At 39.9% G+C, this 26,793-nt stretch overlaps 3 protein-coding genes across 6 annotated transcripts in view; 2 read left to right on the top strand and 1 right to left on the bottom strand.

Moving 5' to 3' along the window:
- Positions 1-26,793, top strand: part of TECTB (tectorin beta) — a 391,734-nt gene that overhangs the window by 73,192 nt on the left and 291,749 nt on the right. The window lies entirely within an intron of this gene.
- On the bottom strand, positions 573-11,948 carry ZDHHC6 (zinc finger DHHC-type palmitoyltransferase 6). Its single transcript, XM_061458755.1, has 10 exons — positions 11,499-11,948; positions 9,422-9,513; positions 7,239-7,398; positions 6,131-6,292; positions 5,487-5,540; positions 3,812-3,979; positions 3,451-3,492; positions 2,918-3,063; positions 2,786-2,829; positions 573-1,151 (listed from the first exon to the last, which is right to left on the bottom strand). Exons 1-10 carry the CDS (start codon positions 11,829-11,831, stop codon positions 1,048-1,050), a joined length of 1,305 nt encoding a protein of 434 aa, XP_061314739.1. The 5' UTR covers positions 11,832-11,948; the 3' UTR covers positions 573-1,047.
- Positions 12,276-26,793, top strand: part of VTI1A (vesicle transport through interaction with t-SNAREs 1A) — a 268,985-nt gene continuing 254,467 nt past the window's right edge. For all 4 annotated transcript variants that reach the window (XM_061458757.1, XM_061458759.1, XM_061458756.1 and 1 more), the window contains exons 1-3: positions 12,276-12,518; positions 20,437-20,495; positions 25,823-25,933. In XM_061458757.1, the coding sequence (XP_061314741.1) occupies positions 12,425-12,518; positions 20,437-20,495; positions 25,823-25,933 (264 nt within the window). In that variant the 5' untranslated portion in view covers positions 12,276-12,424. The remainder of the gene's footprint in view (positions 12,519-20,436; positions 20,496-25,822; positions 25,934-26,793) is intronic.

Here is a 26,793-nt window from a genome sequence, read left to right as displayed (position 1 = left end):
AGGCACTGGAATGGGCTGCCCAGGGAGGTTGTGAATGCTCTATCCCTGGCAGATTTAGCACAAGGTGTCCCTGCCCATGGCAGGGGGGTTGGAACTGGATGATCTTAAGGTCCTTTCCAACCCTAACTATTCTATGATTCTATGAAAACCACCTGTTGCATTTTGGATACATTCAGAAAGCCTTCAGCTGGTAGAAGTTACTTCATTTTAAGGTCTTCCTTCTAATGATTCATACCAGAGGCTACATAAATATGCTTCAGAAAAAGTGTTAATCGCTTAGTAGCAACTAGGCTTAGAAAAATTTTTATTCTTGGCTCTATTGCTTCCTTTCACTCCAAGATGGATCAAGAACTCTAGTCTCTTGGGTATGCACTCATATTTCAGAGGGAGCAGGTACAGCTGGCTATATGTTTTGGCCATTAAAAGCACAGAATATTATTACAGCAAGAGCTGCAGTCATTCTAACCTTGGAAAACGACTTAGAACTCTCAACACTTTACCTCCCAGTCATTTCACGTTCCCATGCCGATAAACAAGTTCTCGGTAGCTCTAAAAACAATTAAATCCACAAGTGAATATGAACGTATCATTTATTTGAGGTGGACAATTCACATCATTAAAAGTCACAGGTAACAAATTTCATCTTGAATTTGAATCGGATGCTTATAGCTTTCAGGGGCAGCTTCAGAGAAATTAAAATACAAAAGAGGTGCAGCGTGCATCACAATCAGATGCAGTTGAGAAAAACACCTAAATCATGAACCCTCAGAATGCAATTGAAACAGCAAAAAGAAAAAAAACCCTGACTTGGGCTGAAGAAGATGCATCTTGAAGGCAATCCACTGAATGGCTTCTTCAATTATTTACTGTTAAAAAAAACTCTGCAAACCATGGCACAGGCATATCCAACCCTTTCAGCTGCGAGGAAAAGAAAACCTTGTCCTAACACATTCATTGCATAAGTCTGAAGTCATACGCGGAAAATTTCAAGTAAAGGATTGTGGTCTGAAGTAAAAATTCCGTTTCTTATTAAAAAAAATGAGAAGGCTATCTGTTTTTCTTCTCTCCATCCACTGGTTGATCCGTTTCTGAGTCATATTGGCATTTTTCCACACATTTCCTAGGGAACCAGCCTCGTTCTCTTATTGCACCTTAAGACATGAAAAGTTGCATTAACTTGGAACAAAACATGGCCCACTATAGATGAAAAACACAGGATTGGAAGAGATAGCAAAAGGTTACACACAGGTTATTTTATTCTCCAAGGATATCTAATGATTCCCAACATCACTGCCTGGGGGATGCATCAGTTCTCTTCCACTGCCTAAAATGTTTTCAGAGTGCTCTACCTTCCTTAAGAAAAATCTTTCCTAATACCCTATCTGAATCTTTCTGATGACAGTTCAAGTTCACAACTCCTCTTTCTACACACCAGAGACGCAGCTAACAGCTAACAACCTTCTCCACAACATGGTTTCACACAGCTGATGACTATTTGTATATACCCTGGGCTTTCTCCTACCTCTTTTTTCTCTCCCAGCAAGCCATCCCAATTCTTTCAGCCTTCCCTTATAGGTCACATTTTCTACTATGATTATTCTGATTGTTTTCCTCTTGACCCTTTACAGCTGATCTTCCTCTTTCTTAAGATGCAGTATCTGCTTTTACTTGTGGAAGTGTTTCAACTGAGTCTCTGCCAATGTTGAGTAGGATGGAAGGATTACTTCATGCATCTCAGAAGCTATACGCTTTTTTCTTTCTTGGAAGTGTTGACTCATTTTAAGATTAACACTTTTGCTCAGAAGAACTACTACTTAATAATCAATTTTCCCATCTTGTTATAGTGCAGCTTGTTACTCTGGCATTATTATAGCATTTTGCTATGCAGTCTCAACAAATCTTACTCTATTTTTTGAAGCCTAGTTCTCCAAAATCCCAGTGTTATATTGATTTCAAATCTAGACGCTCAGTATACATTCAGTTCCCTACCATTTCACCCAATTAAAAACCGAAACTAGTCAATGTAGCACAGATATCTTCTGGTAATAACCAACACAAAACAATTACCATTCTCATTTCTCTGACTCATTTAAGGTTTGATGTTTGAGAGAGTTCACTGGAGTGAGCTGCTAAGCTCAGAAGATAGCAGGGTTTATAGACTAGGCTTTAAACTAGGTTTGAGGGGAAAGGGGTAACACCAGGCTTGCTAGAAATGAGCCACAGGGTAGCATGCCACTGCTGGAGTTCAGATCCACAGAGCAACTTGAATGCATTTATGCCAGTGTCCACAGGATGGGCAACAAATAGGAGATGGAAGCCATTGTGCAGCAGGGAAATCATGACTTAATTGCCATTACAGAAACATGGTGAAATGATTTGCACGATTGGAGTGCTGCAATGGATGGCTACAGGCTCTTCAGAAGGCACAGGCAAGAGAAAGGTGTTTAGATAGGAAATCTCAATGTGTTTAAGAAAGTATGCTACTTAAGTATCAAAAAAAGAAATAATCATTAACCTCATTAAGAGTCTAAAAGTCTAACTTTTTCTTCAATATGAAGAAGTGTCCTGCTTCCCACTCAACCTTCAAAAAACTTCAAGACTGGCAAGTCTACCAGATGCAAAAAACCATGGATGTGGTTTTAGAGGGGAGAGAAGCTAATGCCAGTAAGGTCAGTCATTATGTCTTTTGAGAACTGAACATGTAATATTGTTCACATTTCTAGACAACTATAAAAGTGATTTGTAATTTTCAACACAAAAAGTGAAAATAACTGCTTCATAATACCATCAGCAGCTGAGTCGAGAATCTTCTCACCATACATCCAGTGGCTGGGGAGGAAAGCGTAATAGGTAATTAGATGCCAGAACTCATCTCAATATTTCTTTTAACCAAAAATTAAGGTGTGGAGCCACTAACTTTAAGCCTCTTGTGGCTAAAATCAGATCCCCTTTACTCAGTGCAATTCTTGGTTCTTCAGAACACGGTGTTGTGAATAGCGTTTTAACACCTTTAGTCACAGGGCAGCAGACACCACTGTAATCTTCTATTGCTCGATACCGCACCTACAAATTTGAACACAACGTAGCAATCTATTATAAGGAGCTATGGCCTTGCTGACAGTTTCATACCAAGAAGTCAATTCAAGCATACTATTAGATTTGAGCACAATGATAATGGCTGTCAGAGAGTCTCTAAATTTTTAATTAGCTGCTTAATAATGAAGCAGTGTCATCTTTATTAGCATGTTTATTATCACCTAAGGAGCAAAGGCAAAGGAAGCTAAATGCTAAGTTTAGTTAAGCAGAGGTTGCAGCATATTGTTTGTGTGGAAACACAAAGCCTTTATTTAATTGCTAAGTTTAAAATAAAGAAATTGTTTCAGCAATTACTTACATTTATTTAAACTGATATTTCAAAGTCATTTCAGACCAAACTTCACAAATACTTACGCTTCTTACTCGCTTGTCTGCTTTCTGTTTCAGCTGCTCTATCTGTAAATGATTACAAATAGAAATTTGGGCAGTGTTTATTTTAAGAGGACTTGTGCATTCAAAACAAAATAAAGTCAGGTACTGAAACCATTCAACAAACACAGGAAATATCATTAGCCTTTAAAAGCACTCACAAAAGCATAACTTTTTTAGCCTATCAAAAATGGGAGAACATTTGACAGAAGTCTTGTTTCATAAATATATATACTACTAGTCTGTCTATTTTGGTTATTTAAAACACTGGTATATTACTGCAAAGGAAAGCAGGCAATTGGATACTGGGGAGGATTAACTTGAGATATCACTGAAGATCAATTACCGTCAAACTGTACTGATGACAGCCATCTCTTACTGGCCAATCCAGGCCATCTCCCTCAGGAATCCCAGACCATGTAAACACTTGCTTGAAGTTCTTCCATTTACTTCCCATGTCATAGGGAAAAATAAAGGTCTCACCCGTTTGGTAGTACTGGATTCTGTCTTTGGCCTGGAAAATAATTAAGAAATACAGTACATAAAAATATACCCTACAAACTGCAATCAGCAGTAAACATTAAGAAGGCTGGATTGTAAGTTCTGTATGTGTCATGAGACCTAAAGGCAAACATTTTGAAGCAAGAGCAGTATATTCCTGATATAGTAACCCAGGCTTTCAAACCTACATACAACCAGCATTTTGAAGTATGCTTGGTTTGGGTTAACTTGTTAACAGAATTAACTGGCTATATTCATTAATCCACTCTAAGTTCTGATTTTATTTCATGGCTTTTTTTAAGGATTAATGCCTGACCATTTCTCAGTTGCATACAAAGGCATCCACTGCTTGGGATTCTTTGATTAATCAACACGAGAATAATTCAACATCAGTAGTGCCTATTTCACCTCTAAGAATTTTGTACACAGGAATGCTCTGAATCTCCCACAATCTGCAGCCATGAACTTTCCATTCTTTCAGTAACAATGACATCTAGTGGAGCAGCCACAGAAGAGTTTGTCCTCTTTGTTGCAATAATGTAATTATTGCATTGTATTGCATTGTCATGTATTACAGTCTGTGTTCAGTTTTCAGAAGGGACATATTAGCAGCCTGTATTTTACAATAAAAATATTAATATATGACTCCAAATTCTACTACATAGTTGTAACAGGGTTTTCTTTCACTTATAATCCATTGTCCTATTATTAAAAGGTCTAATAGGACTAGGATCCAGCTAAGCTAGATTCTGTGCAAAGGGAAAGCATTACAATGCTTAGGGACTTACACACAGTCAAAATCTTCATGCTAATTTTGACACAGAATAAAAGAAAGATGAGGTAATAATGAAATGTATGTGATTTTATACAAAATAACCTGGTAGCCCTGAACTAGTTTCTAAATGCTGAGTCAGTTTTGCTTCATCTGAAGTTAGCTTCTGCTTGGCTCTATTTCTTTTGAAAAATCTTGAGAAAAATCTCTATAAAGATACGGAAATCAAAGAGAAATTTAGAGAAGAAAAGATTAGGTATCATTATTTTCCAGTACTTCTTTGAAATGAAGGCAAATCATTTCAAGTTTAATCAGAGAAGTAGGAAATGAGAAAAATCATGAGCCCAAACATGCCACCTAGAATGGGGAGGTGGACAATTAAAGAGATAGGCACAGTGAGAAGCAAAGACAATGCAAGTTTCAGCTGAACACACCCACTTATTCCAAGTACACAGGCAAAGTCTCTTAAAGCAAATACTTTATTATGTTCACATCAATTCTCCCAAACAAAAAAAAAAAAAAAAAAAAAAGAAAATTCTATGAAATTAATTCTATGCAGTTAATGATTTATCATCTATTTCAAGTAATTTCAGAGACAGTAAAGGAAAAGCTGGTTGTAGGTATTAAGTCAGTGGTGAACAAAATGACACCTTTGGTTTAAAGCCAGAGAGGTGAAACAATAAATCAGTAACTATGCAGAACAGACTTTGTAACAATATAGTACAAGAATACTGTAATAAAATCTTACCTTTTCTTCAATCCAGGACTCGATTGAAGTTTTATTTGTCAAAATTACTTTCATCTAAAATAAAAGTGTTAGGCAAAGTTAGCGTTGATTTTCTGAAGGAATACATCAGCTAGTCAAAGAAAACTTCACTTAACAAATTGTGTTTGCTTTAAAGAACAGAGCAACTTTTACAGGCTTAAAACCACTCAAAATTAAGATTCAGCATAAACACATGCTAATGTTATGCTCTAGAACTATACAGTTAGACACTATCACACAGTATTTCCGTTTATGCTTAAAATGCACACTTATTTCCTTCCAAAGATTTCAAACTTTTGAAGTAATACTTTAGGCATGTTTGTATCTATCCTCAGGGACAGGGGCACGTACTCCTAAAATACCAAGTATTTTCCTTTTCCAGAGAGTTTATAAAGGCTATCTCATATTCTCTTAGTGTTAGATTCTCACCTCTAAGTTCTCCCACAGAAAATGGTTGCGGTACAACAGAGGAACTGAGATAAAGCAACCTAAACCCCTGAAAAATTTACCTAGCAACATAAGCTATGAACAGCTACTCCTATCTCAATTCCAAATTCTGTTTCTGCTCCACAAGCAGGCACAACTTAGTGCTTTTAAATTCTTTGTAACAGAAGCCATAAACTTACCTGGATAATAAACAGCATACCAACAGCAATAGTTGTTCCTAATGCCAGTCCTAAGGCAAATAAAGATGCAGCAAATGCAGACAGTCCAAAGGGAATAATGGGTCGAGGGTCTCTTTTGGCTGCACTCATGTCAATCTTTACAGAACTCCACCCAAAAGATATCTGCAACAGAAATGCATCATTCAGCTTTAGAACATTTTGACTGCTGAAACAAAACAAGTTGGCAATAAAAAATCTGCCTCTTAAGTGTCCAATTTCAGACGTTTTATAATGCAAATGGAGTAATTAAAAAAAAATATTCAAAAGACCTTTCTTCTTTAGAAATACATTCTTTGCTAGATGTAGGGCTTCTCTAGATGGAAAACAAACCAAAATCCCCATCTTGCAAGCTCCACAAGTTAGGCCCAAAATCAACAAAAAAAAATCTGGACTTTGGCACATTAACATATTCACCAGTTTCAGATATAATATATTAACATAACACAGAACTCATTTCCAATAGAAATGCTACAAGTTTTCCTCTAAAAGCTTTTGGAGATAACAGTTCCCCAGCATTATTGTTCTCACAGCCTTCACCTGTTACACTCAGTAGATATATTCCAGCTCTTCATTGCAACCACGAAGGCTGAAATCGAAGTTTATAATCTTAACCATGGATCTGAGGTAAGGGATGTATTCTAGAACAAGCTTTAGTTACTGTTGCTGCAGTTAAATTTTTTCCATTTAAAAACAAACACAATGTAATTTATTTTTACACCCCCTTGAAAAACTGAATACAATTCTAAAAAAAGCGGTAAGCAAAAATAAATATTATTTAACTTGTCTGCTGGAAATAAATAGCAGCTAGTTTCTATGCCGGCCAAAACACAGCCTGTCTCTCTTCATACAAAGTGCTACTCAGAAACTGTCTTCAGTTTCTAGAAAACTCCCAGTGACTAAGACAAGCAACTTCTCACAGGCGGAGAGCAGAACTTAAGAGTATATACTGAGAGATTAACAAGGAATTCTATATGCTGCTTCTCAGGAAACCAAATTGTCTCATACTTCCAGAAATATATTATCCATCTGACTTAAATAATATTTTAAACATTTAATTATGTTTTCTTACTCTGTTGTAAAGCTGAGTGTACATAGTCATAACAAATATGAAAGAAGCATGAATGCATCCAAGCGGAGCTAAGAGGAGAAACAGAGTGAAAGATGCGTGATTCTGGTACCCACAACAGTTGTTGATCCAAGGACAGTGGTGATCCATCTTCATGACACATCTGTGAATAATAAATATCGATTAATATTAAGGACATTTATGATGTTTCAAAAAGCTCACAGAAAAAGACAGCTAACTTTCTACTACTCAACCTTCATTCATTCATTTAAACCCACCAATTTCTGACAGATTAACACAGTGACTTCTTTTTTTTGTTGCTATTCAGAATGGTATTTCATGTTGCAGAGTGAAAGAAAGCAAAACAAGAAGTGCCCCCCAGGTCATACCATCCTTTATGACCCCTCCTCCTCTTTACTCAAATTTGGTAGTTGCATCATATTCCAGAGCCAGGAGACAGAGGCCTAGAATGGGTCATGTAAGAACTGTCAACACAGTAGTAGTAACTATTGCCATTTCTTTAAAATAAGCACACCAGGAAAAGAAATGAAATACCAAATCCCCTGTGAACTACTTGAAGAAAGAATATAAAGATTCACAAGCAGAACTGAATTTCTTTTCAGTAGACCCTCTGAAAGCTTTATTAAGTGTTACGTATTGACCTCACACCACCGTAAGACCTTTTCAAATACCTTTTAACAAGAGTAAATACCTTAGAGACACTCTTATATTCAACATAAAGCTGGTTGTTTTTATGCAGCTTACATTTGCAAAAAAACCCACCTGATAATCCACGTCCCAAATTGCACTGATTTTACTTAATGGGTATAAAAGTCACTAATTATAGTGCAATTTATCTGCACCAAATCTAACTGATAAACAAAGGACTGAATTGCACAAATATCCAGCTTCTATGAAAATAAAAGTTAATTGTTTTAGAACTACTATTATCTTTTAAGCTAGTCCATTCCCAACAGGCAGTTCAGTTTCTCCCTTTTAAGAATTAATTACTCTGTTAGCTCAATTGTCACTGTAGAATTTCTTGAACATGCAATCATAATTATGAGCATGAGTGCTTCTGAAAAAATTCCTCGGTCTCACCCCATTCAGGCAGGCCACAAGAAGTTAACCTCCATTCATACACTGAAACTTGCCATCGTACAGAAGACTTTCAGCAATGGTTTAAGCTACCTACTTCATTGCAACAGGCTAGAAATACGTGTGGAATAAGTTACTTTAGCCACAGTTGAGGGGGCAGAAAACTCTTAAAGCATGTCGTCAGAATGATCTGGAGAATGTGCTGCAGTGTCTTCAGTTTTATTTGACAAGAGAAATAATTTAAAAACCTGCTTTTGCAAAGACTCAGGATCTGCTGCCACTTTCTATGCAGTCCTCAGTGTAAATACTGTCACTCTAGGAAAAGAGTCTAATTTTAAATCTTGGGATGACACAGCCAATTACAGCACTGCTCTAAGGTTTCAGTCTCTGCTTCCCAAAAGCACACTAACTGCACATCCTTGTGTTTACAGAAATAACAAATGAACATGCATGCTGTAATATCCTTTTACCACATTCTCCAGTAGTCCTTCAGAGGAGGATCTGCACAGTTAACCCAGGATAAACACAACTACAGCTTAGACTGTAGACAGCTGAAACGGCTTGCTGCATTAAAATCCAGTGCAGCTATTTATAATAAAAGCATCCTTGACCAAAACAACACCTTAGCAAAGAGTAAAGAAGAGTCCAAAATTTCCACTCAAATCAATCTTTAACTCCCATTGGGAAAGATGATAGAATAGGCTTTTCTACTCCCTGAGCAGGTGAATGTTCAGACTTGTAACTTACAAGGGACAGAAAGATTTTTAGGTATTTACACAGGGTCACTTTCCTGAAACAGTACTGCAATGTTTTGTTAATACTGTTGAGAAGTTCTTAAGAGGAAATGATTTCAAGCTAAAAAGAAAATGTTAAAGACAGATTTATTCATTAAACTAAATAAAACACAGTAAAACCATACAGAAATCATATAACTACAAAGTGGAAATATTTGAAACAGGAGTACTGTTCATACAGAAGTCTTTTTAAAGTGCACAAGACAAGACCTGGAAGAACAAATTATATTAACAGCTCATCATTAGATTTGAAGCTGCTTTCATATGGACTTAAAACAATTTTAAAGATAGTACCTGTTACACTTTCGACAGTGGTGTGAACGTGGTGCCTTATAAGACTGACACACTTTACAGTATTGGAGATACATGCAATCCTGAGATTTCTCCTTTAAACAGAAGAACAGTTGTGTTAGATGTATACATAATTCTGTTGGCAATACACATCTTGACACTTTCCTAACCTAAGCATCTTTGCTTTCTTCTGGCAGGGTGTGTTTCATAACCCAACCCTATTTAATGGTAGGTGATGAGGAAAGTATGAAATAATGAAATAATCCCTTGGTATCAACACAGCCACCTCTCACTGTTGAAAGTGCTGGTTGTTAAAAGAAATAAACAGTTCTTTCATCAGGAACAGTGTAGTAGCAGGGCTCCCTAGTGAAGTTCTGGGAGTAAAAAAAAAAAAAAAGCATGAGGCCCTTATAATTTTTTGAAAATAGCTTCTGCACCTCGTCTCTTCATTTTATGCCATGAGCCAATCTGGACTTACTAATGAGATGCTGTACTGGCAAGCATTAATGTTCAGCTATGGTTGAAAAGAAGCCTAGCATGGCCTGGCAATGTGCACTGACAGCCCAGAAAGCCAACTGTACGCTGGGCTGTCTCACAAGGAGCATGATCAGAAGGTCGAGGGAAGCGATTTTCCTCCTCTACTCTAGTCTCATGAGACCCCAACTGGAGTACTGCGTTCAGCTCTGGGGCCCCCAAGATACAGAGGATGCGGACCTGTTGGAGTGAGTCCAAAGAAGGTCACAAAGACGAACAGAGGGCTGGAGGACCTCTCCTAGGAAGACAGCCTGGAGAAGAGAAGGCTCTGAGAATACCTTATAACAGTCCTCCCATAACTAAAAGGTGCCTACAAGAAACTTGGGAGAGGGATTTTTCACATGGGCACGTAGGACTAGGACAAGGAGAAATGGCTTTAAACTCAAAAGGAGTACATTTAGATTAGACATTAGGAAGAAGTTCTTTACTGTTAAGGTGGTGAGACAGTGGCACAGGTTGCCCAGAGAAGCTGTGGCTGCCTCATCCCTGGCAGTGTTCAAGGCCAGGCTGGACGCGGCTTGGAGCAAACTGCTCTAGTGGAAGGTGTTCCTGCCCATGGCAGAGGGTTGGAACTGGATGATCTTTAAGGTCCCTTCTAACCCAAACCATTCTATGATTCTAATTAGTTCTTATTTGCCACCTCTCTCACACAAACCCATGAGCCAAGTACAGCAAAATGACAGACTGGGAGACCTGTACATAGCAAGTAAATACTGGCCAAAATACTCTGTTTGTGAAGTGGAATGCTCAATTATTCTGCTAGACTACATTAGGATCCTCTTGTCGTTAGACTCTGTCCTGAGAAATATTCCATGAACAGAAATGTGATTACCACTGATCTTCATTTCATGCCACTGGACCACAAACTCTGGCCAGCTCTCTTGAGATACTGAGCCTTTATCAGTAGGTCCTTCACTACTACTCGTCCAACAGATTACTAAAGCAAAGGAAATGGAAATTTCTACCTTATGTTCAATACACTATTGTAAGTTAAGATAAAGATAAAATTTTCTGGCTCACATAAAAAAAAAATAAAATAGATTTGCTCAATGAAGTTCTTCTAATCCTTATCACTAGCAGCAAAGTCTTCAGTGCTGGCAGGAGCATGCCGATAACCTTGAGGCTCTCATTGCTGGGTAGCAGCACTTGTTTCCTGTTGTTTTGATTTGAGAAGCAGCTATAAAACTTAACGTCTCCTGCCAATAAAATGACGTTACCATCCTGCTCCAGATCACTGTAACTGACGGAACAGGGAAGGGATGGACGGAGCTGGAGCACACTGGACACGCTGCGAGCAGCAGCAGGGGGGCGAAACACTAAGATGTTGAAACAAGATAAGGAGCGAGGAATGGCCCGAAGGGCTGGCTGTATCCTTCGAAGGGAGCTGGGAAACACCGGCATCAAAAGACAAGCGACTTGTACCGTCCCCCTGACCCCTGCACACAGTCCCCTGAGCAGGGCCGGCCCCGGCGCAAGAGCAGACCCCCCGGTCCCCCCACACCCGCCGCAGCCAGCCCGGGAGGAGCGATCGAAAATCAGCACTTACCGGCGTCCACCCCAGCGGGACGTACCCCGGGCCGACAAACATGGCGCTGAAGTAGTTGTAAAGGATCATGACGGTCCAGTTGAGGAGCATGATGAAGTTGACGCTTCCTCCGGCGGTATCCAGGGGCCAGTACCACAGCGCGGCGTCCGCCATGGCGGTGGCAGAGCACACGGCCACCACAGCCAGGGCCACCAGCGGTCCCCAGTGGCACAGCCGCCGCACGCGGCCCAGCCCTCCCGGCCCATCCATGGCTGCTACCGGCGCCCGGCCCTGCCCTCCCGGCCCGTTCGTGGCCGCCACCGGTGGCCGGCCCACCTCTCCCGGCCCGTCCATGGCCGCTACCGCCGCCCGCCCGCTGCTCCTGCCGCCCCGCCGCCACCTCCACGCATGGCTCCCGCCACGCTCAGCCTCGCAGGCAGCCGACACAGAGGAAGCGCCGTGAGGAAGGGGAAGGGGAAGAGGAGGTGTCGGGGCCAGCAGGGGCTCAGCCCCGCCCCGCAGCCCAGGGAGCGGAGCCCGCGCTCGCCTCCGCCCGCCGGCGCCTCCGGGTCGGCTACCGCCCCCCAACAGTCCAATGGCAATAGAATCCCGACGGGAAATAGCGTCCGGCCGGTCGCGCCGCAGCTTCGTCTTTCCCCTCCAAGGCCACGGGAGTTGCAGGGCGTGAGCGGGCTGCCGCAGCGCCCGGGGCTGCAGTTCGAGCCCGCAAACGAAGGTGTGGCGGGGCGACAGCAGGGAGCCGTGCTGGTTGAAACACCTGAGTGGGGACTGAGAGTTGCGGCGGAACGCGTGGCGTGGTGCCCGGCGGCGGGGGGACGCCTTTGCGGGTAGCAGAACGCGGAAGCGGGTCGGTGCGGAGTGGAGGAGCTGAGCGCGGTGTCTCCGCGGAGCGTAGTGGGGCTGCGGCCTCCCGTGCTGCCGCCGCCATGTCCTCCGATTTCGAGAGCTACGAGCAGGACTTCGCGGTGCTGACGGCCGAGATCACGGGCAGGATCGGGAAGGTGCCCAAGCTGGTAGGAGGTGAGCGGTGGGCGCCTGAGGCGGAGTTAGGGTGGGGGGCTGCTCGCCTGGCGGCGCGCAGAGGCCGTGGTTTCCCGGCGCTGTTCGCCGCCCTCAGGGCTCTAACTCCGCACCGCAGCCCCGTCCTTCTAGTCTGCGAGAGCCTCTGCGGCTCCCGGAGCCTCCGGCATCTCAGCGGCAAGCGCTCGGCGTGGTGGCAGGAAGGTGTTGGTGTGTTTTAGCGTGACTGTCCCAACGACCCGTCACCCGACTGTGTTTTCTTGCTCCTTACGCAGCAGAGTCAGGATTCGTCTCCCTGGCCCGGGTGCACGTCTGTTCGAGCAGCGAGTTGTCTCTTGAAACGTATTGCGATTAACCTGACGGAGTATTGTTTGCTGTAAGGATTAGCCCGTCTTTTCTGACTTGCCGTGCGGCCGCACAAAGTTAGGCCAGCACAGCTGAAGGGCTGAGCAGAGCAGGGGACACAGCTGGGCGGGTGTTTACCAGCATTGCTGCTGAATGCCTTTCGTTGTGATGATGCCACAACATCAGTCATGGAAATGGAGTCTTCACATAGCATAGACAGAATTTGTGTGTGATTTAACCCGAATCTCTGTTTTTGCTGCCTGCTATTAGAACATTTGGTCTGGGTAGTTGACTGAGGTAGGAGAATATGTAAAGAAATCAGCGTTCGTTTACTTTAATGTATTTGTCAACAGCCTGCAGCATTCATGGTTGATTCATGATGTATCCCTGAAGTAGAGATGATCATGCCTGTAAAATTGTTAGGGTAGAAAGCTTAAAGTTGTAATCTTTTTACCCAGCCCAGATGAATCTTCTACTGCATACGAATGAGTGCCTTAATATGGGGTTCCTCGTACAAGGCAGAGGGAAGTGGTTTTCTCATCATACAGCTCAGCTTAATGCCACTTCTGTTCCCAGGTCATTAAATATTTCGGCCTCTACCGCCTATACAAGTTTCCCAAAGCTTTAAGATACTTGAGCTGTAGGAGTGGATATAACTTAAGGAAGTAAAAACGCACTCGTGGTACACTTTTCCATATGACTAAAGGAAAAAATATCATTCATCTGGGACCAAAGAATAACATCCTACTTTTAGAGTAGGAAATGTGTCATGAATCAGTGACTCTAAACAGGATTTGAGGTAGGTGGTTAACTAAAACATACCTCAGTGCAGTGTTAATTCAAGTATTAATAATATATTTAAAATGAATAAACAGGGATTTGAGAAAAAAATCTGATTCTGGAAGGTTATGTCCAATTCTAAGCAAGTTAGAAAGTCTTCCAAAAAAGTGGTGTTCAGTGGCCAATCACAGGCATGATTAAAGGACAGGAAACTGCTTTTTCTTTAGCTTAACAAAACTGTTTTGCTGCTGAGCTTAACAAAAAGGACATGGGCAGATAATTCAGTCACAATAACAGTACTTGGAGGTAGAAAGCTTTTTCTATTTTGTAATGGAGATGACAAAATTAGAAGGAGGAGATCCAGACAGTTCCTGTGATTGAAATTTGTAGTGTGCTCAGAAATTATATTTAACCTATAACTGGCCACTAGAACAATTTGCCAAGAGGATGCAGTGGATTCACTAATATAAAGTGCCTAACCACAGCAGTATTTTCCACTGCCTCACAAAGGTTTGTTCACTTTTAAACAGCAAATTTAAGGGCCTGTTTGTAGGAACAGGGAGCCATCATAAATACACTACTGGCTTCTCTTCTGAATATCAATAGTGCTACACTGATTTATGGAAAGAGAATAGAGATTTGATTTCCTAATTCTGTAGATTTTGGAAGTCGTCAGTGGAAGTATATCCTGCTTAGTAGTAGTGGATTTCCATAATCCTCTCCTTGAAGCAGACTCCCTTATTCACTTAGGGAGACTTTAGAGCTTAAGTACAAGATATTTAAAGAATATGTTCTTAAACAGTGGCATAGCCTAGAAGCAGCAGCCTTTGAAATTGTGATTCGTTTATGTGGCCATTAGAAGGCTGTTTTGGAATTTGCCATCCTCTCAAGGAGAAAGAATGCATGTTCCCTGTGGGACCAGTAGTGTAGTAGTGGGCTTAATGGCTTTAAGAGAAGACAATGGTTGATATTTTATTTTTTTTATTTTAGAGGTGACTTGTCATACATGGTTTGGACTGCCTTGCTTTATAGCTGCTTCTTGCAATGTACATTTATGAGTGGGTGTATTGCTTCAGTTTTCAGGGCTCTTTTGTCTTTCATCAGAAAAAAAATGCTGTATGAATTCAACACAAATGGCAGTCGTTACTACTAGAGACGTTTGACCACTTGAAAAAGAGCACCTAAACAATAAATCTCTGACTATGCTGAACACTTTAATCAGAAATATTTTAAATACACGTTTTTCCCTTGTTTCTTAATAGGAATATTTGCAAGATCTTTGCTTCTTCATCACCAGAAGTTCCAGTTAGTTCTTGTGGAGATGGCTGGGACAGCCTCAAAAGAGGATTGTGAGGTGGGAGGGGGACGTGAGGAGAGCTGCATGTGAGGTGGCAGTTTTCAGCAGCAGTGATTTGAGAGAGATTGCTGGTGGCCTTCTTCCTCCACGCTGGAAGAAGCAGGATGAAAGGTGTAAGGACTTGTGCTACTTCTGCCTAATACAGAGAGATCTCCTGAAGTCTAGAGACTGGTTCATTTCCTTCTGCTACTGAAGATGGACCTGCTGTAACCTTCGCATTCAGTCAAATTGGAGAAATACTGGTTAATTGTTTTTGCAACATTCCTGCAGTTGGTGTTGTCAGGACTTGATGCTGTCTTGTGTTCTAGGAGGATGATGGCTCAACAAACAGTCCTATTGTCACAAATTCGTAAACAGTTCAGCAAGAAATGTAACAAAAGCACTGTGCTACAGAAGCAATAAGCAGCAGGGACAATAGAATTTCTTGGGAAGAAATGTCTTTTTTTGAGGCAAACATCATCTGGAGAGTTAAAAAAAGCAGTCTAAATAGAGAAATAACTTCTAAATATTTTTTTTTCTGTGATGCTGCTGCAGGTCTTTGAAGAATGTTTTATTAATATCCTTGGTGTTTCAGAGAAACATCTATCTTGTGCTTTGACCAAAAATTTACATAAATTTCAATTGCTTGATTTGAAAGAGTTTTTTCAGCACAAATGGTGACACTTAGTCTTTTCTGAGCACAGTAGCCACTGGTCATGATGGTTTTAGACTTGAGTGCTATCATTCTTCTGATACTCAATACCTGCATTTTCTACTGGGCAATCAAAGCACTGTATTTCAGTCTCTAACAGATTTAGCTGAGGAAAGTCCCTCCTTTAGTTTTCTGTTATACCCCCTGTACTGGAGTGTACTATTTCCGTTTCAGGTCTGGCTCATAATGTGGTGCCCCTTGAACCCAGTTTTATAACTGAACACACATATCATTCCATTTGTCTCTGCTGTTGGGCAGTAACTTCTGGCTCAAACACGTAAACCTCTTCAGCAAACACAGCACAATCTGCAAGTTGTCTGTGAACTGAAGCCCTTTGTTACTCAGACTCTTCCTCAGCATGTACTAATAAAAAGAAGCAATTACACAAGCAATGAGACTACTCAAGTTTTGGTCCACATTTTTTTAGTCTCCTCATTGGTTATGAGATCAAACCAGTGCTGTGTTATCTTTCTACACTTGTAGGCAGATTTGTGCCTTTCTGTAACTGGTGTATTTTGGGGCAAAAGAGTGACTAATGCAAGGGCAGAGTTGAAAGAACTGAGGAGAATGTAGTAAAAGCTTGTTTCTTTCAAGAAATTGATACAACTTTGTGTGCAAACACAGAACAGATTTCTTTGCACACAATTCTTATATGAAGGAAAAAACCCCACTTTTGTTTCCAGTCTTTATTTTTATCCATCTTTTGTGAATTTGACCAGTTAAAGAAAATACTGCATGTAGCTTGTATAATTTAGGACATTCTGTCTAGCAATTTGGAGACAAAAATAGTGTTCTAAATTTAGGTATATTTAATGGAATATTAGTTTTTATTTTCTCTAAAGGATATTATTCTGAATTAAGAAGGAAATGTCATAATCCCCCTTTTATTATGATGGAAGTGTATTTAAGGAAATGATCAAGTAGGCAGATTGAAAACTGCTAAGACACAGTGCGGTAATACAGTTAGCAATGTGAGGATCTTTAATTGGATCATAACTTGTTTGTCCTGATCCACTAGATTAGTGGCAGGCTTCTGTTATTCTGAGTAACTCCCTCTGACCTCATCTGCAGTCTCTGAGAAATATCCTGTGGATATTGTGCCCTCCTTTCTATGGAGATGCTGACTGTGAAGTAAGTAAGTTGTTACATAGCTCAACTGTGACAGTAAACTGGAAGTAAATTGTTTGGAAACTATTCTGGCAAGTACTTTCTGATTGACAGTGTTGTACCCTTTCATGCTTCTGTTGCTGGTGTCGACAACAGGCAGGCCTGGAGTTATTGGCAGTCCTGCTGACAGGTGGCTTCAGGCAGCATACTCCCACCAGGATTTTACGAGGATGTGGCTAAAGAAAAAGAGAGGAAAGCAAAACCGAGTGGGTGATACTTGTACTTTGGTCAGCTTCCTTTTCCTTACCAAAGTGATGCTGCTGGATCCTGCCACCCCTTCTTGCTCTGGGGAGTGCATGGTATTGTGTGCCTTGGAGGATCAGTAGTTGGAACAGCTGCTTTCCTGGAAATCCATGAAGATCCTGCTCCAAAGCTGCAGTGCTGGGATGTTGCCATGTGCCTGCTCACACATCTGTATTGGAGAGAGCAACAAAGGCGCATTGTCGGTACGCCTTGCTCCTTGCAGTTACTCTGGTCACCAGCTGGGTGATTATGTATTGATAAGCCTGGGATGATGTTAAAATACAACTCTAGAGTTGGATGAAATTTTAATTAACTAAAGATCATTTGAGTATCTCCGCAGTTTTATGGGAGCAATTTCAGACAGACCTTGTGTACTAATGAGTTTTCCCTACCAACGATCTGTAGCGCAGTATCTGTGTGGGTAGGTAAGACTTGCTGATCAATGAAGTGCTAGGTGGTTCTTGTAATCACAAGTACACACAGAATTTGTATAGCATGAAGTATCTTCTCCAAAGTTGCAGTTTTATGTCCCTAAATTTCAGGTTACTTAATGTATATGGAAATTATAATCCGGTAAAACTCAGGGAAATGCTGGAATTGCTATAGTATGTTTATTTTCTGCTGCTGTATTTTTAAATTTTATTTCAGCTTCAATAAAATGGTATTTTGTGTTTTATCTTACATTGTTTTTCCTTTTATCCATCGTCATTTTGCTCTCTTCCAAGTGATGGAAAGAGCAGGGGTGTTTTGGGAGGCTGGGTAGGAGAATTGGAATGTACAGGCAAACAAGTGGCAGCTTATCTTTTCTTTTGGGTTTAAGTTATGTTAGGAAGATAAATCACTAATAGATTTTTTTTTTTTTTGGTTGGGTGTCATCATGAGAACCTGTTGGGGAATTAAAGACATTGCTAACAGAGAATTCGAAGTGCTGCACAGAAATGAACATGTCCTACATCTTCTGCTGTAGTAGAATCCCCCAGATTCTACTACAATGGCAATGTAAATTTGAGGTTTTCAAGAAAGATGCTGTTTTTCCATGGCTTTAGCTTTGTAGAGAGGAAATGTAAGTAGTCAAGTATTACTTGTATACGTAAAACGTAAAAATCAAGTAATGCGGAATTTCTGGGCCTCTTTCAAGATTAAGAAAGGAAATTCTATTTGGGAAGATTTGGAGGTGAGCTCTAACTTTTAATTCTTGGGGGTTGTAAGTGCTTCCTCCTCGCTTCTGTCACTGGCAGAGTTCTCTTTATTCGGAGGGATTCAGTGTTCTTATTCTTTAGTGTAGACTAAGAGTTTATTCCAGCTGTGTTTTGGTAGTATGTTACTTAGTTCTTTCTGCTGCCACCCAGAAACAGCTTGGTTTGTTCATATAGGATACAGCAGAGTTGGAGCTTGAGACAGTCTCAGCTTCAGGTGAACCTTATTAGCACTGGACCACTTGCTTGTCCAGTCCAGTCTCAGAAGGAGTATGCTGCCTATCCAGCTGGCTATAATACATTCTTGGGCTTCTCTGAGAGGAATTTTTCCTCAGTGAAGGATCTCATACTGTAGTCTTAATTTTGGACTGTAAAGGAATTACCCGCATGTCCTACTATACTATAGCAGCTTCTTGGGTGATAACCCAGTGCATGCGATTTGTTCTTATGGCTCTGCCTTGTGAATGATGGTGTATCCTCAAATGACAGCTGGTTGTTTGCAAAGATCTCTGTTATCTTAAAGGTGGAAAGATGATCCTGAACCTGATCCTTTCTGCAGGCAGAGCTCCAATGTATGTAAGTGAAGAAGGATGGATCATGATGTTCATGTGTCCTTAAATTGAGAGTGTAGTGTATTTTAGGTAAAAGAAGATAGATGAGTAAGCCCAAGCTTTTAATGAAGGATGTTTTAAAGGTATGTTTTGGTTGCTACCCCAGTTCCTGCCTATGGCACTAAATTTACTTAAAAATAAAGCATTTTGACATGTTGGAAGCTAAATTATATACGTGTAATAGAGGACGTCCCTCTTGAAATTCGGTGGCTTCTGGCATGCAGAAGATCAAAGCGGATCATCAGGTAGTCCCTTTGGTCTTTAATGTATCAATTCTAGGATACATGTGGAATAGAAGCAGCAAAGGAATTCAGGCTAAAAGAGAAAACTGTGAAGTCTAAAGATGCATAATAAAGTCTCTTATGCCAACATAGACTTACCCATTGCAATATCTGAGAAGCAATGACTGGAGGTACTGTTGTGCAACTCACTTTTTATCTACTTCATCAGGCAAACCACTGGCACAGATGTCATGATGTTCTTGGTTAAAATGTATAAATGGTTGCATATCAGAGTTTTGCTAACTTCATTGAGACAATAAGTAGATTTACAGTTTGAAGGATGAAAGTGTGGCCATGAGAGGGGCACGAGGCAATGCAGTTGGTAGTATTGAAACCCCTGAATGCCCAAAGTAATTAAGCAATGTGGAGACTTTATTATCTAGTGACCGAATATTCCTCAGAAGTCTCCTTTCGTGCTGTAACGAACCAGGTGTTCAAAAAATAGGAATATTTGTGATGATGTGACCCTGAATCTCAATTCTGAGTTCACATTGGATTCTCTGAGAATGGATGTTACGGGTGGGTTGAAAGTCAGACATGCTCTCTATAGCTAGGATAATAGACTTGCTGGGGACTGTGGCTGGTGATGATTTGCTACGTATAGCTTACAACTGAATTAATTTTTTTTTCAAATTTTCATTTTTATTACTGATTTACTTTTTTTACTGTTACTAGAAGACAGTAGTTTTCTCTCTCTCATGGAGTTTCTTCCCCCCCCCCCCCCCCTTCCCCCCCCCCGAAGCAAAAGAAACCGTTCAAGACCTGGTGTAAGAGCAGGGGGATAGAAACCTTGTTTTTCTTCAGTACCTGGTTTCATTATAAGTGGGGTGCTTGGTTTTGTGCAGCTCATATTTTGCAAATAAATAGGATAAAGCTTTGTTCTTAAACCATAATTCATTTTTTTTTTTCTATTTTGCATAAGCATGTACCTTCTCATGCATTTGTATGCACCCACTAAGTGCCTGCTGAGGCATAACTAACTCCTACACCTGGAGCAGCTGTAACTGCTTTTCTAACTAGCAAATGCTGTGTAACAAAGCAGAAGACTTCAAGGATTCTCCAGTCTCCTTTGTTTGTTTGCCTTTTTCTTGTTAATTACTAATGTGTGTATTACAGTGAATGATGATTTCAGACAGGATGAATCCTTTGAGTCAGTTTTACCTGATATACATAAGCTTTTGAAATGGTGTGTTTTCCTTCCATGGCAAGAGCGCAATTATATTGTTATTTTTACCGTTGTATTTCAGATGAGAAGAAGCAGATGGTTGCAAATATTGAGAAACAGCTCGAAGAAGCAAGGGAACTGGTATGTTCTGGCCTTTTGTATGCTAACTGCAAATTCCTAAGGAAAATAACAGGATCATTAGTGGTAACATTTAACACACATGATTCCCTAAAAATACTGAACAATAATAGAGAATAAAATAATATTCTTGAAATACTTCTTATTTAAGTATATGGAATATCCAAGAGGAGTGCACCCTCTTTTAATTTTGTGTTAAATGATTGAAGATTTGCATTATTGCTGTAGGTTTATTACAGGCTGCTACAGGCTTTCAGCTGTGGATTAGGATTTTTACTTCAGGAATTGAATTAAATATTTACACACCTGGACTGTTGTTTGTTTATTGCTTGTCTTGTTTATTTTTTTCTCTTAAGACATGTGCATCTACTTCGTTTAAGCTGTCTGACTGTCTTTTAAAGCAGTAGATCTTCTCCCTTCCCTTCATTTAGCAAGTGAGGCATAAAGATATTTAGTTGTTTGAGGTCAAGGCAGCAATGGTAGTGTGGGTTACTGATCTGAGAAGGGTATATGTGTTAACCAAGCATTACATAGTGGTCCATGCTGACAGAAGAAAGCAATATGTGTTAAGCAGTTGTGACTTCACTTTGTTCGATTGCAGCCTGCCATGTCCTCCATCTGGATGGAGTATAGAAGTCAAATGTTGTAGGTGCTAAGTAACTGAGTGTCGGTGACAGCTGAGATTGACTTTTTGCCAATAGCTCCTTGCCTGAAGTTGCTTTTGTTTATTTTTTTGGAAATTAGCTTGGTCTTTCAAGTGTCAGAAATGTAATCTGGCCGTTAAGGTAGGGAAAAGAAATCAGTTCTCGTAGCCTGAAAGTTCTTATGATTGAGCAAATTGAATCAATGATTTGATTACTAACTAAACAGTAATATTAAATTTCACTTTTTTAGGTGGCATAGGAAGAAAAGGTCTCCAGGGTGACATGGTTTAGTGGTGGACTTGGCAGTCCTGGGGTAAAGGTTGGACTTGATGATCTTAAAGATCTTTTCAGCCTAGCTGATCTTACAGTTCTAGGGTGTTTGTTGACATACCTGTTGCTTTTAGGTTAAGAATTGAATTAGTCTTGTAGGCTAGAGCATTGGAATAGCATCCAGAAAAGCTGGATATTGGGATGGCTCCCTGCAGGTTCTACCTGTGAGGATACCAAGGTCTCTGATTTGGTGTTCTCAGTGGGAAACATGGTAAAGTTACTGTCCCATCTCATGAGGATGTTTTGAAGATATATGAAGGCCTTTTGGGCGCTTCCATACTCAAAGAGCCAAAAGAAAAGAAATGTTTTCCAGCCGCTTTTTACAACTTGACATGGCAAAAAAGCATAGCAGTACAGGGTAATGGTAGTGTGGGTGGTCTGATGAAAAATCATTCAAATTTGGTTTCCTACTCAAGATTGGAAGGAGCCGAAATGGAGTTAAGTCCTCATTACTTCTCTCTCACCTTATGTCAGGAAAAGATCATTTAAATTTGTTTTTATTATAAGATTAAAAAGTAAATCTTGTATCTGTACTTTTATCCTAATGATGCTCTTCATTTAATGTACTGGCTTTTCTTTCACGCTTTTGTTTAAGATCTTGTTGCTAATGCTGCTAGACAGGTGCTTCATTCAATTATGGGCTTTAAGCGATTGCTTAACATGTTTGTGATTCATGTCAAAGCTTGGGTTTAAAAATCAATTTGAACAAACCTGCTAATAACGGAACTGATTAAAAAATCCTCTTTAAACTAAAGGCTACGGTAGAAAATCAAAATAAACCTTGCTACTGATAGTTTTAATACATTGGTTTGCTTCATTGTTTTGAGTAGTCAGAGTTGAGTCTAGCTCGTTTTGGTTTATTTCCTACTTGGCTAGGAAATAACACTCTCATATATCATAAATATTATTGCAGAGATAATTTATTTACACTGACTACCCATTGATTGTTTTAAAACACTGTCTGCTTTGTTTGGGTAAAATCACTGGTGTAATTGAATTGATCTATGTGCAGAACTGACACCAAAACTTTCAGACTCCCAGGCTTCCTTTTCAAGCCGGAGCTGTTGAATAAGGTATCTCTGGAGAAATCCTGTCATTCTCCATCTGGCGTGGAGTATCTGAATGTTATTTTTACCAGGTTTTTAAAGAAAGGTGAATGTTGTGATAACCTCAGAGAAGTTATCTGAGGATAAAATCTAGCATGTGCTAGAAGATCTGGATGGAATTAGCATTTTTGAGTGAAATTCTACTTTTAAAAAGAAAACTGTGCCTGTATGTTACTTTCCTTTGTTTTATGAGGGACACATAACAAAATTGCTTTGTTGCAAATGCTAGGTTATTCTTATTTAGACACTTGGGGTTTTTTTAAGTATAGATTTCCAGGACTTTGGAATCAGAATAAAATAGCAAAGCTTGGAAGTTTTATAAGATACTGTCCAGATAAATAAAATACTGTATTATAAAATAGAAACTGTCCAGAGTGATTTGGTGTGGAAAAGTTCCTGCGGGAGGAGGAGACTTATTCTGGGGGTCTCAGTGGACAACACCAGCAGCACTGCCTTACTTTGTTGTAGTTTTGAAGGGAAATACTGGCTGCTGTGCTTTATGCTGTATTTGGTGCTTGGAGCATATTGAGTGTTGTTAGGAACAAGCCTACTAGGTTAAACCCCTGAGGAACCTCAAGGATTGGCCTGGTTTATGAATCTGATCAAGAGTTAGGTACCAGAATGCTCAGCTTCACCACAGTGATGGTGGTGTGGTTTAACCCCCAGCTGGCAGCTAAGCCCTGCTCAGCCACTTGCTTACTCCCTCACCAGTGAGATGGCGGAGAGAATCGGAAGAGTAAAATTGGGAAAACCCATGGGTTGAGGTAAAGACAGTTTAATAGGAAAAAGCAGAAGCCATGTGCACAAGCAAAGCAAAACAAGGAAGTAGTTCACCACTTCCCATCTAAGGTAGGTGTTCAGCCATCTCCAGGACAGCAGGTCTCCATCACACATAACAGTTAACTTGGGAAGATAAACACCATCACTCCAAATATTCCCCCTTTTTTCTTCCCTCAGCTTACATGCTGACCATGATGCCATATAGTGTGGGATATCCCTTGGTTCAGTTGGGGTCAGTTGTCCCCCTCCCAGGTTCTTGTGTACCCCCAGCCTGCTTACTGGCGAGGTGAGGAGCAGAAAAAACCTTCACTCTGTGTAAGCACTGCTCAGCAATAGTGAAAACATGCCTGACTTATCAACAGTTTTCAGCACAAATCCAAGACACAGCCCCACACCAGCTACTATGGAGAAAATTAACTCTTATCCCAGCCAAAACCAGCATAGGTGGCAAGTTTGAACATAAGCGATAACAGAAGTTTGAGCTTGTAGGTTTTCAGAAGAAAAGTTGAGCTTCTGCAGATGTTTTGAGGTTTAAGTGCCAGGTTATTTTTAGCTTTAAATAGGATTTAGTGCTGTTCTTGCTTGTATATTAAAAAAAAAAAAAAAAGATTTTATGATCAGTAATGTAAGTCCTGAAAGTGAAGATGCATGCAATTAGGTTGCATTTAGGTTCACACCTGCTTGGAGCACTATCCTCTGCATGTGGAAAAATTTCCACTTCATGTGGAAATGTATCAGCCCAGCCACAAAATATACCCATTTAATCTCATGATGGAATGAGATTAAATGATGGCTGTTGTTTGGCCTAAATAAGCATGCTTCATCATCATTTCTTGGATATTGCACTCTCTGATGCTGACTCTTTAGAATGAGCTTTTTGGGTTTCATATAATGTGCTGCAATTTCTGTATTCACTGGGAGATAGTTTCATTTTTATGTGGTAGATAAGAATTGAGGCTTCATTAAAATATCCCCATCTTGCAGATATAATTATATATCTATGAGGAATGTTTTGTATGTTTATAGAACATTTGAGATCAAATATGTTGCGATAAAATTGATAAGAAAGAAGTAATTAATTCCAGCTATTGGTTTAATTTATAATACTCCTTTGGAAAGTTAAGCCTGAGCGAAAGAACCGAGTAAAACTAGAAACTGCTTTGTATGTTTCAATTCATTACTGACTATTTAATTAAAGCCTGCTTTACAGTTTATTATTGAATATCATTTTGTGTAATCAGAATAGATCAGGCGGAATGAATTTTGAGTATCTGGTAATTCCATTGATTAAATTCAGATGCTTTCCTTATGATATGAGGATGAAATTTCAAAGTGTAAGCAAGTGATTACATAGGAATAAACTGTAGCTGTCCCTTGTGAAGACTGTAACCAGTAGCTTGGGATCCTAATTGAAAGGCGTTTCTGTTCCAATGCCATATTGCTCAACTGAGATCAGTAGGAGGTGGGTAAATATAGTTTCAGGTGCCTACAACCACCAAGGAGAGGTGTTCTTTTATCTTTTTTAAGTAAGTTGGAAAGATTTTAAAAGGCAGGTGAGGGATTCTTCAGCTGTGCAAAACAGAATTCCTGAATAGGCAGCACCATGTAGAGGAGGCTCCATGACCCAGTGGGCAGGTAATTAGCAGGCAGCTCAGTCCTGGTTTATAACTTCATTTGATTTTCTGTACCTCTGTGCCATATTCTTGTGTTTCAGGCCCCTTTGTATTCTGCATGGCAAGAATAAATAGCAAATGCTGTTGAAAGATAGAATATATCTCTGAGGTTTTGATGAATTTGACTATATAAAAAATTGTAAATAGTATTGTCATTAAATTCTGGAATTCAGCTATTTAATATACCTACATACAGATTTGGGATGTAGATTTAGGGAGTCAGTTCAGGCATTGTAGTTCTGCTGAATAAACAAGAATCAATTTGTTAAACACAGAGGCTGGTGGTCCATAAAACTTTAAACATGTAAATAAATATATGCACACACATATTGACACATGCATATGTGTGTATATATATGTATACACATGTGTATATAAATAAAATGCCTTTTTCAGCCAAGGGTTTCTAATACCACACTGCTAGATGGAAGCAGGCTTTCTTCTGAACTACGCTTATTTGCAGGAAGCTATTTAACCTCAGTTGTACTGTTTTCTTGTAATAATATGTATTCATCGTATTTGGAGTTGGAATCCAGAAATATTTGACTGCAATCAGTCACCTTGTCAGCATTAATAATATTAATTCTGTCACTTGTTTGTTGACTTAAGGCTGTGTAAAGATTTTGTAGAATTGTAGAATTAACCAGGTTGGAAAAGACCTTTAAGATCATCAAGTCCATTGTTTATATATTGAGGACTAAACAGCATTTCTTGATAAAGAAGGAATATTTCTAAGTGTTTGTGAACAATTTAGGTAAATTCGTCTTGCTTGTCTCTTCTTCATTTTTACTTACTAGCTTGAGCAGATGGAACTTGAAGTTCGAGAGATCCCACCTCAAAGCCGAGGAATGTACAGCAGTCGAATGAGAAGCTACAAACAAGAAATGGGAAAACTTGAAGCAGACTTCGTGAGTTTTTTAACATATTACATAAAGAAAGATCTATGAGAATTTTTAGAGTATAATAGTGCAGTTATTCAGGCAACTGAGAGGCTGGTTTTGACTACTGTGAGAGATGAGTTCTGCGTGTATCTTGTATTTATGGACAGATGAAAACCAAACTGGGGAAGAGAAACTTTTCCTTTTGAAGCCGTCTCATATCAGTATTCAAGTTGCTAGCCTTCTGTCCATTTGCCTGAATCTGAATTGTTTCTGTGCCATTCAACATTGTGAGTGTTCACGATGTGGGCAGAGCAGTCAGTTTTTAATCCGATTTCTCAAGGAATGACTGGTAGAACATCTGAATCAGTACTTAAATTGTAATGTAAGTATACTCTGAATAGGAAATAATGGTTTGTTTAAGACAGCTTGTGGTAATGTGGGCAGTAATGTGAAAATATAATCTCCAATCCGTGGAATTTTTGAATGTAATTTATCTTATGTACACTGCATTTCTTAGTCTCTGTGATTTCTTTTCCATTGCACTTAGATTCTTCTTGGCTTTTGTACAAATCGGTTATAAATACTACATTTTTTTTCAAGTAATGGATGCAAACTAACAAGATTCCTTTGTCTAGGGGCTTCTGCTACAGTTATCAGTCCTTTTTTGTGACTGGGATTTGCACGGAATAGATTTACATAGAGACAAAACTGTTCCCTGTAAAATCCTGAAAAAGTTCAAAGGGATTGCAAAGTGTAGGAAAATGCTGTGTTAATTGGCAGCAGCTGAGTTCCTCCAGGGTAGTGAGAAAGAAATAACTAGTAGCAGTATTTTCCATTCACTGCAGAACTGTGGATTTTTCTCGGGTTGCTGGCAGCAGTTTATTCCT

This window comes from Pezoporus flaviventris, unplaced genomic scaffold (genome assembly GCF_033815535.1).
Source record: "Pezoporus flaviventris isolate CSIRO_AGI_PZ_B2104156 unplaced genomic scaffold, CSIRO_AGI_Pfla_v1 ptg000029l, whole genome shotgun sequence".
Classification (NCBI taxonomy): Eukaryota; Metazoa; Chordata; class Aves; order Psittaciformes; family Psittacidae; genus Pezoporus; species Pezoporus flaviventris.
The sequence above is the reverse complement of the archived record's forward strand: the minus strand, read 5'-3'. Positions and strand labels throughout refer to the sequence as shown.